Below are 13,067 nucleotides of genomic sequence, written 5' to 3'. Positions count from 1 at the left end.
CCACAGGAGCTCCAAAAACAGCCCGCCTGCACCGCCACCAAGACCCACGGGGGACTATTTTATTTTATTTTATTTTATTTTATTTTATTTTATTTTATTTTATTCTTTGTTTCTGTGGCTTTGACATAAAAACTAGCAATGAATATGGAAATCATCATTAGTTGTTATTTATTTTTTTACATGTTTCTTTATCACTGCTGTCTGTGATTTCTTTTAATTACATTCTCCTGCTGTAATCTTTAACCTGTACTTCTATTTGCTGCCCTTTTTTAAGGGTCACCACAGGGGATCCTCTGCCTCCCTCCTGTGTCACACCAACCATCTGGATGTCCTCCTCGATCACATCCATGAATCTTCTCTGAGCTTTTCCTTTTTCCTCCTGTGTGGCAGCTTCTTCATCATTCTTTGCCCCTCATTTACATTATCCCTCCTCTGCACATGTGCAAACCGTCTCAGTCTTGGCTCTCCACAAACTCTGTCTCCAAACTGCTCAACCTGAGCTGTCCCTCTGACATGTCCATTTATAATCCTGTTCATCCCGGTCCCTCCCAGTGAAATCCTAACATCTTCAGCTTGCCCTTTCACCTTTTTGTCAGCGCCACAGTCTCAAAATCATACGTCACAGCAGGTCTCACTGCCATCTTGTAAGTTTGCCCTTTCACTTCTCCTGCTATCCTTCTGTCACAAATGACCTCTGACACTCGTCTCCACCCTGGATGCGCTCTCTCTTGTGCACTGTCCATCATGTTGGATGGTTGAGCCCAGATATTAATATAGGTAATTAATATTATGAATGGTACAGAGAAAATGAAGTGTCAGCATAGACCTTCAGTTTTGGGAAACGTGGCACATTATATGTATGTTGATTGGGGGTTGGGTTCATTTAATAAAATCCAAGGGGAAGCACAAAAGCCCAGTGTAAGACAAATAAGCATTATTTTGAACTGTGACTCATGCAAAGCTGCTCCAGTAGAGTCCAACATTAAAAATATGGAGCTGAGAATGAGCAGGACGAGTGCACTTCAACAATGTGTTGTTTTTAAGCCTGCTACATTAGCCATCGTGGATAAAGTAAAGGTTAGTAAGTACAGTGGAGTAGAGACTAAACATTTATCTCTGGACTGAGTGAAAGCTTAAAGTAGTATAACATGGAAATACTCCAGTACAAGTACCTCAGAGTTGTACCTGAGTGCTGTCTTTGTGTAAATGTGCTTTATTCCTCCACAGCCAAACCTGAGGGCAGTTTTTAGAAGTCAAGTCTGTTATATTCTTAATAACTCAGTGCCTCTGTTCACTGTTTTATGGCTTTATTATTTTTACAGGTTCCTAAAGGAGATTAGTTGTTTTCCTGACCTTTGTACAGATGTCATCTGAATTACAAATCTATAAATCTTACCCTGAAATATTACCTGTAATACAATCAGTGGTGGGCTCAACTTTATTTTATACTTTTGGGTTTTGAGGGTGTCCCTGGCAATTACATAATCCAGAATAAGGCCATGAGTTTCGTGAGGTGCATAAATTTCCAGCTAAGCAAGTGGCTAAAGGGTAAATGGCACTGGAAGCATAGCATGATGTGTGCTGGTAGAGAAAGCTCACTGCAGTAATTTCCATTTAATTTGAATTTGGTTCACAGAAATCAAATCTGACATTCATTTCGTTGGGAGGGACTGCTGTCAGCTGGCAGCAGGTTGGAAGCTCAAACAACCATCCCACATTCAAAGTCACTTAGATCGCTTTTCTTCTCCACTCTGATGTTCAGCTTGAACCTGAGCAAGTCATCTTGACCACGTCTGCATGGTTAGATGCAGTGAGCTCCTGCCATGGTCTTCATGTAGTCTAGTAAAGTGGTGAGTGAGTGTATAAGTAAGCCACTTTGAGTCTGTGTTTGTAAAACATGATCATACAAAGAATCGTCTACTTTGATATTAAGTAAAACAAGCAGCAGCATAAAAGCTTTAAAGATTAAAGTCCGTCTGTAGACACACCTGTAAGCTGGAAAAGATTTCAGTGATGACAATTACTCCCAAGCTCTGTTCAGAACTTTTACTTTTTTAGATTTGGAAAGCTGGGAAAACTGAAGATGTTTGTGTGTAATCGTCACACCAGCCACTGCTGTTGAGGTTCATCATAAATAAGAGGATGAGGTGTTAGCAGAGACGGCAAGCAATGCTGCAAAGGTCTTTACATTTGACTAATATAAAAAACTAACAAAATGCACATTACGGGTCTGAGATTTAACAAGGACAAATATATTTCATCTGACTGCTACTGGCCAACTCTCTTGCTAAGTAAATACTACAAAGATGGAGTAACTTCTTGTATGACAGTATTTGGATACTTTTGTATTCCCTGTGTTTCCACGCTGATTATTAAGCTGATGGTAACAGTTGTTTGAACTGCTGTTCTGTATGATAATCATATTTTGGGTTCAGTAAGGGTGTATCTATAGACGGGCTCACTGAGCCCTCCCCCAAAAATGTCAGCGAGGACCCATCCATCTTTAATATACAGTCTGTATACTCATTCCAAAGTCGTCATTTAAAACTGTGATGATCTGGAATTTAAAGATAAACAACTCACTCATCGCCTGCAGCAGGTTACAAACACATTTAAGGTAAGAGATGATAACATTTATGCTTTCAGAAGACAAGTGTTTACATGAATGATCGCTGTGGCTGCCTCTGCACTGAATCACCTTTGTTTACCTGTGTTTCCACGAAGATAACAGTTATCGAGATGACAGGCCAGCCACCTCACTACAGGTTACTTCCTGTCAGCGCCTCAGCGGCTCAAAGCAGCATGGACGCTCTGGTGTCAGGCCTGTGGTACAGACTCTTCCCTCGACAGTGCTTTGGGAGAAACCACAGGGTGGATCAGATATTCACCAGGATGTCCTCCTGCCCAGAAATAGCGATCCCGCAGCTCTGTCCCTTTTATTTCGACCAGGTCACCTACATCCTTCCTACCACACCCCTGTAGGTACCACCACTCTGATGGACAGGCGGTTCTTTAACTTGTGTATTTGATTTCCTAATCATCTTCCTCCCACTTCAAGGGGCAGCGGTAACCTCCAGCTGCAATGCTTCAACTCATGGGCAAACTTAAAAACAGAGACGCTGCCACGTCAGCTTGATTCAGGGGTTCGCAGAGAAGCTCGGCCCAGCACCGGCATCCATCTGAGTCGACTCTGTCAACTCCAGAGGCCAAAAAACGGCAGGAGTTTATCCACACGGGACTACATTTATCTCATGTATGGCTCCCACTGCTGATTAATAAATCTATCTATTTTATCTGGTAAATGCTGTGATTGTACCTGATATTACTTTAGCCATTAATGACACCGTTAAAGAACAGCAGGTAACTTTTGTGTTGTTTGATCCCCATTGATGAACCCAATTCCCACCCAGAGAGTGAGTATCAGGTCTAAACGGGTGCTTCAGTGCGCACAAAGATGAAATGAACAGGCTGGTGCTGGTCCGGATTGGTGACAACGCAGCGACTGCTGGGTCTGAAAAATGAAGTCAACATCGAAGCATCTAAAAATGCTGTGGCTCTAAGGTCCACCATAAAATATGTGAGACTGCGTTTAAATCAATTAAAGTGACCTCCCGCTTAATATTCTCCATCGAATAACAAACACATTTGTTGCTGCTCTAATGGCTCAGCCAGAAGTAGAAAAACAATCAAAAACCATTTCCTGTTTTTATGGAAAACATCTTTAATGTATTTCTCGGGTTATTCAGAGTACACACAGATACAAATGCTCTATCCTAGCTACAGTCAGGGCCAAATATTTTAGGAACCAGAGGAGCGCCTGTAGGAAAACACACTCCTTCAGATGGTGGTGTGACACGGGGCCAGGCTGACGTGAGGCCACGAGCGCCACAGTGAGTAAATTGAGTCCAAAAATCAACGCAGGTCGTGAATTCACAAAAGACTCGCCGTAGTTACAGACACAGACAGAAATCAATAACAGACGCGTGTCTGGACATCTTTATTCTTCCCGATGCTCTTTTCCGTCTACTTGTAAAACTCGTGCTCCTGCTCGTCCTTTTTGATGACCGTTTTGTAGGCTTTTTCAAAATCTTTGGCGAGGACGATGTACCTGTTCTCTCGCACGGCCAACATGCCGGCCTGAGACAAGACAAGAAGAAAAGTAATCAGTTTTATCTTATTAATGAAAGTAAATAAGGTTAAAACCTTTATAAGTCTAACTTAAAGTTCCCAGAATAAACACAAAATCTCACACAGGTGGTTTTTGGCCATGTTCGGCGCTTGTTTTAAGATCTTGTAGCTTTAAATTGAAATTGAGCCGACGCTTTCAGGAAGAGGTCGTCAACAAAAGGTTGCCGATTCAATTCCAGCCGGTGACACAAATCCCCTTTAGGTGGCGTCAGGAAAAGCATCGGACGTAAAACTCTCTCAAATTTAAACACGTGGAGCGAACGGCTCAAAATAGCTTCTACATTTAAAACTGGCTGATAGAAGTATCATTCAGCTCACAGCAGGTCAAATTTTAAGACGTCTCCAAACTGTATTTAAGACGTTATCACTAATAACTCATACTTAATGGATACATTATTTTAAAACAGTGTAAACAAGCTGGTGTAGCTCATAGCTCACCTCCTGGCAGATGGAGTTGATGTCAGCTCCAGAGATCTTGTCTGGTCGGGCCACATCTGTGTGTCAGTGAAGGCCGAATCAACAAAAACAGCATTCAATGCAAATACATGAATCAGCAGCAGTGATGAGGTGTCTATGGAGGAGGTGCGATGTAAACAGTACGCAGGGAGCACATTTTCATCTCTAACACTTTACAATACAAAGCAAGCCGTTGGTGTGTTTTATGCCAAACGCGAGTGTCGAAACCAGTTCGGCCCTGAATCCAAGTGAATAATGGGGAGGACAGACATGCAAAGTAAACGCAGATGGAAGGACTCGCAGACTGAACACAATAAAACCTCCAGCCAAAGAAGTCAACAGCCCAGAGTCGAAAACGAAACCCAACAACGTAGAAACTCACAGTGAACCCGTTTAAATGAGAAAAACTGAAGTGAGACAGTTACTACGTGCTGTGGTGAACACTGAAGAGGGGCGAACAAAATAAGCTTAAGGGCCAAAAGGATACAGTCCTCCAGGTCGACCTCCTCCGACAGGTTCATTTTACTGGTGATGGTGGAGAAAATGAGACGCTTCTGCCTGCGGTCGGGCAACGGGAACTCGATCTTCCTGTCCAGACGACCCGGACGGAGCAGAGCCGGGTCCAGAGTGTCGGCTCTGTTGGTGGCCATGATCACCTGAAGAAGGGGAAGGCGGAGGTTGACATGTTATTAAAGCACATGATTGTAAACATATCGTGACATGTGATGCGTTCACTTAATAAAGGCACAGACATGATTATTCTTTAACTTGGACTGTCTCTCCACAGGGGTTTCCTTGAACTCTTAAGCTCTTCAAATGAAAAACAGGAAAAATAAAGAGAAAACAAACAGGTGGAGGTGATGGAGGACAGCAGGGAGTGACAACACTCTGCTGTAAACACCGTCGAGCTGCAGTGAGCCTGCGCCGTGTTGTCAGAAATCTTTGCTTTTTCATGTCATTTGCGACTATTTATAAAAAGATAATGCACAATGAGCTTTATTTATTACTAATCTCCCATTTATTTACAATGGTTATTATATGAAGTACCAGTTTGGATTGCATTTGGAATACTTAGATCTCAATTTTTTAAGTCCTCCGCGATCTGCCATTACGAACCTTTAGATCTAATTTACACGCTCCGATAGCTGCTGAACTTCTTGACAAAGTAATTCTGAATTTTGGAAGAAAACACACAGTCTCTGTGTATTATTCTCTGCTGGGATGATGAAGAATGGGACTGGATACTGTGGAAGAATAAACTAATGTCAATGAACTAAAGGTTACTTAACTTTAGAGATTGTGTTGTTTTTACTGGACGGGACAGGAGGATGATTTACTCCAGGCTCTATGTCACGTAAAGTTCAGAGACTTTGGACAAGAACTTATGAAAACATCTGTGATATGTTAGGAATTCAGTATCAGAATATTTATTCTGGGAAAACATCCAGAGTTAGAAGAAGATAAACATACTAAGAAAGTGGTCCAAACCAGCGTCACGACAGGCAGACTGATCCTCATTAAAGGCGTTAAACTGAAGCGGTGCTCACTTTGGAGATATGGCGAAGAAATGATTTGGAAGAGTGGATAATCATTTCTTTGGAGGACTACTCTCAACTTGAGCTGCGTCCAAACTGGAAGCAACGTGGCGACTGAAGACCATATGAACTCAGTGAGATTTCCCCACGTCGAGCGACTATAAAAAACAGAAAATAACCCGAGAAATTTTTCTCAGCTTTCAGGCGATCGCCTCAAGTGACTGCCAGTGAGAGCACAGGCAAAGGCCGACTGGCATGTAACCTGACAGTAAATATATTAGTGGGTTACCTAGGCAACCAGAGCCTGGAAATGTCTGCAATTGACCAGCAATCACCTTCAAAGCAAGCTTCAGACCATAAAGAGTAGATAAGATTTACCTACACTACATGAATCTGTTACATATGATAAATATCCTCACATATGAGCATAAATAAGCACAAATAAAAACTGTTAATGATAAAATGAGAATAAATACGATACAGTGTTCCTGAGTATTTCTGAGCGCGTACATCTGTAACATTTTAACCACCAAATTCCTGCAAGCTTTGGATTTACGGACCTTAATCAAAGGTTCTGGCACTTTTCTCACTCTAAGAACTATTTTGGCAGAGAAAAACAAATCTGCCCCAAAAACCTTTCTGGGTTACAGCATTCATCAGAACAGGAAGGAGTTCTTTGTACAAGTCTTAGCAGCACTCCATGTGTAAACAGCTGAAGGGCAAAGTGTCCAATTAAGGTCCTGATGAATGACGCCGTGAGCCTCGGGGATGCTCTCTAAGCTGGATTACAGCAGACGCAGTGATAACGATGCAGTGAATGGAGATGCAGCTCGAGTCAGCACGCAGAGAGGTGGTGCAGCCACAGGGGGAAACGGTTAAGAGGCTCGGCTCACCTTGACGTTGACATTCTGGTCGAATCCGTCCATCTGATTGAGCAGCTCGAGTAAGATCCTCTGCACTTCCCTGTCAGCTGCAGAGGAAACGAGGAGGTTAGACGGTTGAGTTCGTCACGCAGACAGTCGCGTGAAGGAAAAGGGCTGAAAAAAAATAAAAGTCGGGCTGTTTCGTACCTCCGGTCTGTGCATCGAAACGCTTCGTTGCGATGGCGTCGATCTCGTCAATGAAGATGATGGCGGGGGCGTTTTCCTTCGCCAGCCGGAACACGTCCCTCACCATACGAGGACCTTCCCCCAAATACTTCTGAACAAACTCAGAGCCGACCACGCGGATGAACGCCGCTGCAGGCAGAGAGAAAACCGGTGAAACACAACTTATTATAAAAATCACATTAAAGTCTTTAAAGCCTTTTAAAGTTAAAGGAAAATGTATTACAGGTGTACATCACGTCCTGCTGCACTTACCTGTAGTGTGGTGAGCCACGGCTTTGGCCAACATGGTCTTACCGCAGCCTGGAGGTCCGTACATAAGGACGCCTCTGGGTGGGTCGATGCCAATCTGAGGAAAGAGTCAGAAGGCTGAATATGACCGAGTGGTTCATGATAAAAACATAAGTCATGTAACATCCTTTGTTTACATTTGTTGCACAGTCATTGTTGACAAACATCTTCATGCACTTCTGCCACCTTCTGGCCGTAGCTGTGTACTACAGTCTACATATATACCCCAATGAGTCTTTTTTAAAGTTAACATGTTTTATTCAACAGCGACTGAGATCATAAACCTATCAGGAAGGTTTTTACTGAGGTTCTCTCATACACAACTATACAATAATGGCCCTGCAGGTCATTATGAAGAATCAAGGTTAATTTTTACACTGGCTTCACTTTCCAAACGCTGACACAACATCCATATCACATGACTCACACATGTGACTAGTTTGGAGCATGTCTAGGAAGCATAGACGACCCCTGCGCTCAGTGTAAATCTCATTTTACATTTTTAAAACTTTCTTAACCTTTGTGTTGCACTGCTAAGACCAGGTGTAGTTAACACTCAGCTTTAGTTACTGTTTGTGCGTCTGGCGTTTAGCAGTGTGGACCATGACGAGTGTGAAAATGTCACTTGAATATCTGACCTGTTTATAGAGCTCAAAGTGTGTGAGAGGCAGCTCCACAGCTTCTCTCACTTCCTGCTTCTGAATGTCCATACCACCAATGTCGGCATACATCACGTCAGGCTTTTGGTCTGGAAGCAGAAACACACACAAGCTCTGATGGTTAAAGTGAACGCGCCAGCTTCAGATATTTTTAATGAGACGCGAGCGCAGAAACAAAGAAAGCTCTGGCCCACTGTGATGAGTTTCCACGACAGAGCTTGAACATGTCAGAGCCTGAAGTCTTCGTACCTGACGTCAGCATCATGATGCTGCTGTCGGCTTCTGGGGGGAGCACGTCCACCAGAGCGTTGCTGTGCTTGTGTAAGGCCACCGAGGCGTTGGGCTTCAGCAGCTCTCTGTCGATGGTGCTCAGGATCCGCACATAGTAGTTCGACCCTGAAAGGTTGACAACGGGGAATGAGGAGGAGGAGCAGGGCTCATTACACATTTAAGGCGTACACGCCACACTGACTAACTGACGGCACACGGAACATCTCATCCAGGTTTTCCCAAAAGACTCTGAAAGCCGGAACATGATAAAGCCTGTATGCATCATCTGCAGCTTCATTCATTTATAATCTATGGGTTTAATTATTTATCATACAGTCAGGTTAAAGAGCTTGCTGAAAGATAGCAAAAAACAATTATTACTGATTTCCAAGTGATGTAATATTCCATTTATGCTAATAGAGAACCCTTTTTTTTGGTTTAGTAGATCTATTAAAGTTTGCCTTTTTGCCCCCACAGTACCTGTAGTGGAACCAACAATAGCTGTGTTCTGGTCAACAGCTTCCAGGAACTGGCCAATGACAAGAGGGATGCTCTGTATCCTCTTCACCTCCTCCTGAGCGTGCAGGAACTCCTTCTTCAGATTCTTCTGCTCATCTTTGATGTACTCCTCCTGCACCTCCAGGAACTCGAGCTCCTGCTGCAGCTTCTGCAAAAAGACAGCAAAAGAGGAGAGAAGAAAAGCAGCGTGAGAGCCTGCTGGAGATGAAGGTGGAGCTGCAGGTCACATCTGCAGCTTCCATGCCGAAGGCTGCTCGATGAAAACAGGCCACAATAACTTCACCTGGATTATTCAACATGATGATTAGAAACAAAAATTTGAATTCAAACGAAGCAAAATGTGAGAGTGCTGAGGGACACAGTTAAGCCCTGAGTAGAGGGCGTTTTGACTGTAAACTTTGTCTTGCAGGGACCACCAGCCCACAGTAGCACAGGCTGTTTATCCTAACCACACACACACTAAGTGGAATTCTGAGTAAAAAATTCCTTACTTGATTCTATTTTTCCCAGCTGAGAAACACTGAATGTTCCAAAGACAAAAGCAACTGTTATTAAACATGTTCACCCTGAACATCCTCTCAACACTTCAACTATTGGTACTGTTACTGAGGCCATGTCCACACATTGTACATGCTCGGCACTTTTCCTCGACATTTCAAAGAGCAGGAAAGTGATGGTGAAAGTTTTTCTGGGTTTTTTTCTTTCTTTCAGCATCTCATAGTAATAATACTTGCTCATGTATACATATGTCACTGAAATGAAAATAAACACAGATGTGCCACTCACACCAGAGTGTGCGTATAACAAGCTGAAATTTTCTCAAAAATCAACAGTGCGCCTTATGTATGAATTGTGGTTGTGCTTACTCACCTCGAACCGATTTTATGTGGTACATAGCGCAGAAATTTGTCAAAAAATGTTTTAGTACGAATTTGGTAAGCTATGAAGCCGCACCGGTTGAAGCATTACGGCTACCGTAGTCAGGAGCCTTGCGGAGTAATCTGGGTCCAAAGCTCCATCTGCTTCAGGTCCCAAAGTCAAATGAACACTGCAGCATCACTGAGAGTTAAAAACTGTCTAAATTCTTTCATCTTTAATAAAATGATCAGCGTTGCTGCTTTACCAGGTGTAACAATTAAGTTTAACATCCAGGCATCCATGAAAACAGAATTTATTAAATTCAACGGAGTTAGAAGTTAACAGGAAGTTAGCTCGCTAGCTTCCATCTAAGCATGATATAGCATGTTCTGACTGAGAGATTTGTGAAAAAAACGTTGTTTAACATGATGATTAGAAACAAAAATTTGAATTCAAACGAAGCAAAATGTGACGTTGTTTCCAGCCGCTGCAATGCTTTCAACCAAAACAGGAGCAGCTTGATGACACCATCAACATTTTGTTTGAAGGCAAAAGGGTACATGCATCCACATTTCTGTCAAGTGGACCCAACAAAGTATAATCCTGGATTTATAATGCACCGCCTACGCATGTTTTCCAGGCGATGGACTTCAAATAAGTACGGGTCTCTCACTTGGTCTGTTTTGAAGTCGCCATTAATCGGCTGTTTGCTACTGAAGCAGATCAACTCAGTCAGCTGCACTTCTTCTCCTGTGTCTTCTACCACATCCCAGTAGAAACCTGCTGATGCCCATGTGAGAAGAGCTTTGAAATCAGAAAAACCCACTAATTTGGACCTAACTGCCTTCTACATGAACCTGTGTCCCCCACCTCTCACCTTCCTAGCTCAGGAAGTAGAGCAGGTTGCCTAATTGGGAGGTTGGTGGTTCTAATTCCCTAGTTGGGCAAGATAATGAACCCCAAGTTGTGAATCTGTGCATTAAAATGCACTCAGGTGTGTGAATGGGTGAATGAGGCAAGTTGTACAAAGATATATAAGAACCAGTCCATTTACCATCTGCTTAACATTCAATGCAAAATCCTATAGAACCAACAGTGTCCTTTCACGACAGGATTTTTCAGGACTCCTGTAGTCTTTTTACCAAAGTGGACTCATTTAAGTGTGTGTAAATCTGTGAAACTTAAACAGCAGATAATAAGACCTTGTATCTGGTGTACAGGTCCTCCAGATCTTCTGGTTCTGGTGCCAGGAAGGAGAGTCCCGTCTGAGGTCTGGAGCTCAGTACCGCCGGCATGTCTTCCTGCGAATGCGACAATAAAACACAAACATGTGGAGTTATAAACAGCCCTCAGTATTCAGGGACAAATCCAAGATCACAGAGACCCGCACAGCAGCTGCTTTACACAATCATCACAATTATTAGCTACTTTCACAGCTAGCTACCAATAACTGACTACTTTGCGGTGCTTAAAACACCGAGTTCCGCAATTAAACCATCATCTGACTAATGAATACACACATTTACTGAGTACGGGTTTACAAACTCCTCACATACTTAGAAACAAATCATTTTCCTTGAGATCTGCGAACGCGATGCTAACATTAGCGGCTAACTGGATGACATAGCAGCGGCGCTGAGAATGAATCGGCAGGTTTGCGTTTCACCATTTTAACGACCAGCAAAACAAAGTGCGACACACACACACGCTGACAGACACACTCTAACACGGGAGTTTACGAAAGCCCATCACACAGAATTTACTGTAAGAAAAGGAAAACCGGGGAAACCGATTCTTACCGGACTCTTCTCAACAGACACCAAATCCTCCATCTTCGAGTTTCTTCTTCCTCTACGGCTTCCGTAGTGCTTACCGGCGGTTGGAAAATCACAGTAGAGGTGCGTTAGCGCCACCTGCTGAAGTGGAGTGTAAGCGTTACAAACACCAACCAAGGAAAAAGAAAAAAAAATGCTATCTGTAAATCAAAACTCGAAGTTTCGAGACAGATATTTCAATATTTCCACGTACTGACTCAAAACTTTGAGTAATTTTGCCACTGATACTAACTCAAAGTGCCAACTTAAAAACTCAAAGTTTCAAGTTTTAGGCAAATAAATTCAGACAAGGCTAATTTGTGACTTAATAATTTGAAATTTTGAGTTAGTAAATATGAGATACCTATCCCAAAAACCTTGTGATAACTTTTAAAAAGAAAAAACAATGTTTCTGTGACAGAAACAAATACAAAACAAACAAACAAATAGCAAATTCTTTCTATCAGGCCTGTTTTTCCATATCTCCCCACACTGTCACAAGGTGTCAGTAAGCTTCATTCTTTTTTTCTTGTTTTTACATTTTTAGACATTTTTTATACAACGTCAACTGGCATCAATAACGTTGCATTATGAGGTCCAATGTACTTATTTATTAAATAAAACATAAATTAATTTAAGCAATTGTTAAGTTTTGTCCATACAAGCTCACTACCTTCCACATTTGAGTACGAACTGTGTATTTTATGTTTTTAGGAGTTATTTGCCTGCCCTACTTGTTGTGAATGCTGACAAATATTTTAACACACTTAATGAATTCTTTTGTCACAGATTTCCTGGAACTTTAGTTATTGAAGCTCCTGATATTTTACACAGTCATGTAAAACTGGCTTCACTGTGGACAGCGATGCTGGTGCTCCAGCACTTTCTTGAGCCAGGCTTGAGCTTCGGTGGGTCCTCAGCTGTTCTTAACCAATTTTGGACTCAATCAGTTCACTGAGTGTCAAACAAATGCTTTTTATGCTGGTAAAGAGAAACTAGTTGTAGTCAATCACAATATCTAAGTATCTAAGAAGTAAAGAAGCCTTCTCAAGTTAAAAGACATCATAGAACCTTCAGCATCACAAATTAAAATATTGAAGTGAGTGGATGTATACACTGACTGGACTACAGAACATCCACAATAAATTAAATCTTGTGCATCCAGTTTGTGTTGTTTGTTGTTATTAAAGATATATGCTGTATGTGGGCCTTTTGACTTTTGATTTGCTTTAATGCCATCTGATAGTGGATAATTATTCCACCATTGTCATTCTTTTGGTCTTGGTTTCTGGGTTTTACAGAGTAAAAACAGCTTCTTCAACAGTTTCCACCCTGAGGGGAGCCATTTTTAACTGAAGCTTATCTTTTGTG

The 13,067-nt window shown here is 42.2% G+C and overlaps 1 protein-coding gene across 1 annotated transcript; it reads right to left on the bottom strand.

Annotated features, from left to right (window-relative positions):
• Positions 1-3,696: 3,696 nt before the first annotated feature.
• Positions 3,697-11,754, bottom strand: psmc4 (proteasome 26S subunit, ATPase 4). Its single transcript, XM_063487764.1, has 11 exons — positions 11,682-11,754; positions 11,085-11,183; positions 8,986-9,172; positions 8,485-8,631; positions 8,215-8,324; positions 7,541-7,634; positions 7,250-7,417; positions 7,073-7,149; positions 5,132-5,300; positions 4,627-4,682; positions 3,697-4,137 (listed from the first exon to the last, which is right to left on the bottom strand). The coding sequence occupies exons 1-11, from the start codon at positions 11,712-11,714 to the stop codon at positions 4,024-4,026; spliced, it is 1,254 nt and encodes a 417-aa protein (XP_063343834.1). The 5' UTR covers positions 11,715-11,754; the 3' UTR covers positions 3,697-4,023.
• Positions 11,755-13,067: the final 1,313 nt, after the last annotated feature.

This window comes from Pelmatolapia mariae, linkage group LG10_11 (assembly GCF_036321145.2).
Source record: "Pelmatolapia mariae isolate MD_Pm_ZW linkage group LG10_11, Pm_UMD_F_2, whole genome shotgun sequence".
In the NCBI taxonomy this organism is placed as follows: Eukaryota; Metazoa; Chordata; class Actinopteri; order Cichliformes; family Cichlidae; genus Pelmatolapia; species Pelmatolapia mariae.
This window is presented reverse-complemented; position numbering and strand designations above follow the sequence as displayed.

Excerpts from the sequence above, each read along its gene's own strand:
- psmc4 (XM_063487764.1), bottom strand. The coding sequence starts at position 11,714 with ATGGAGGATTTGGTGTCTGTTGAGAAGAGTCCG. Across the intron at positions 11,184-11,681 it reads TGTCTGTTGAGAAGAGTCCG|GAAGACATGCCGGCGGTACT; the intron begins GTAAGAATCGGT and ends TCGCATTCGCAG. Across the intron at positions 5,301-7,072 it reads ACCAGAATGTCAACGTCAAG|GTGATCATGGCCACCAACAG; the intron begins GTGAGCCGAGCC and ends CCCCTTCTTCAG.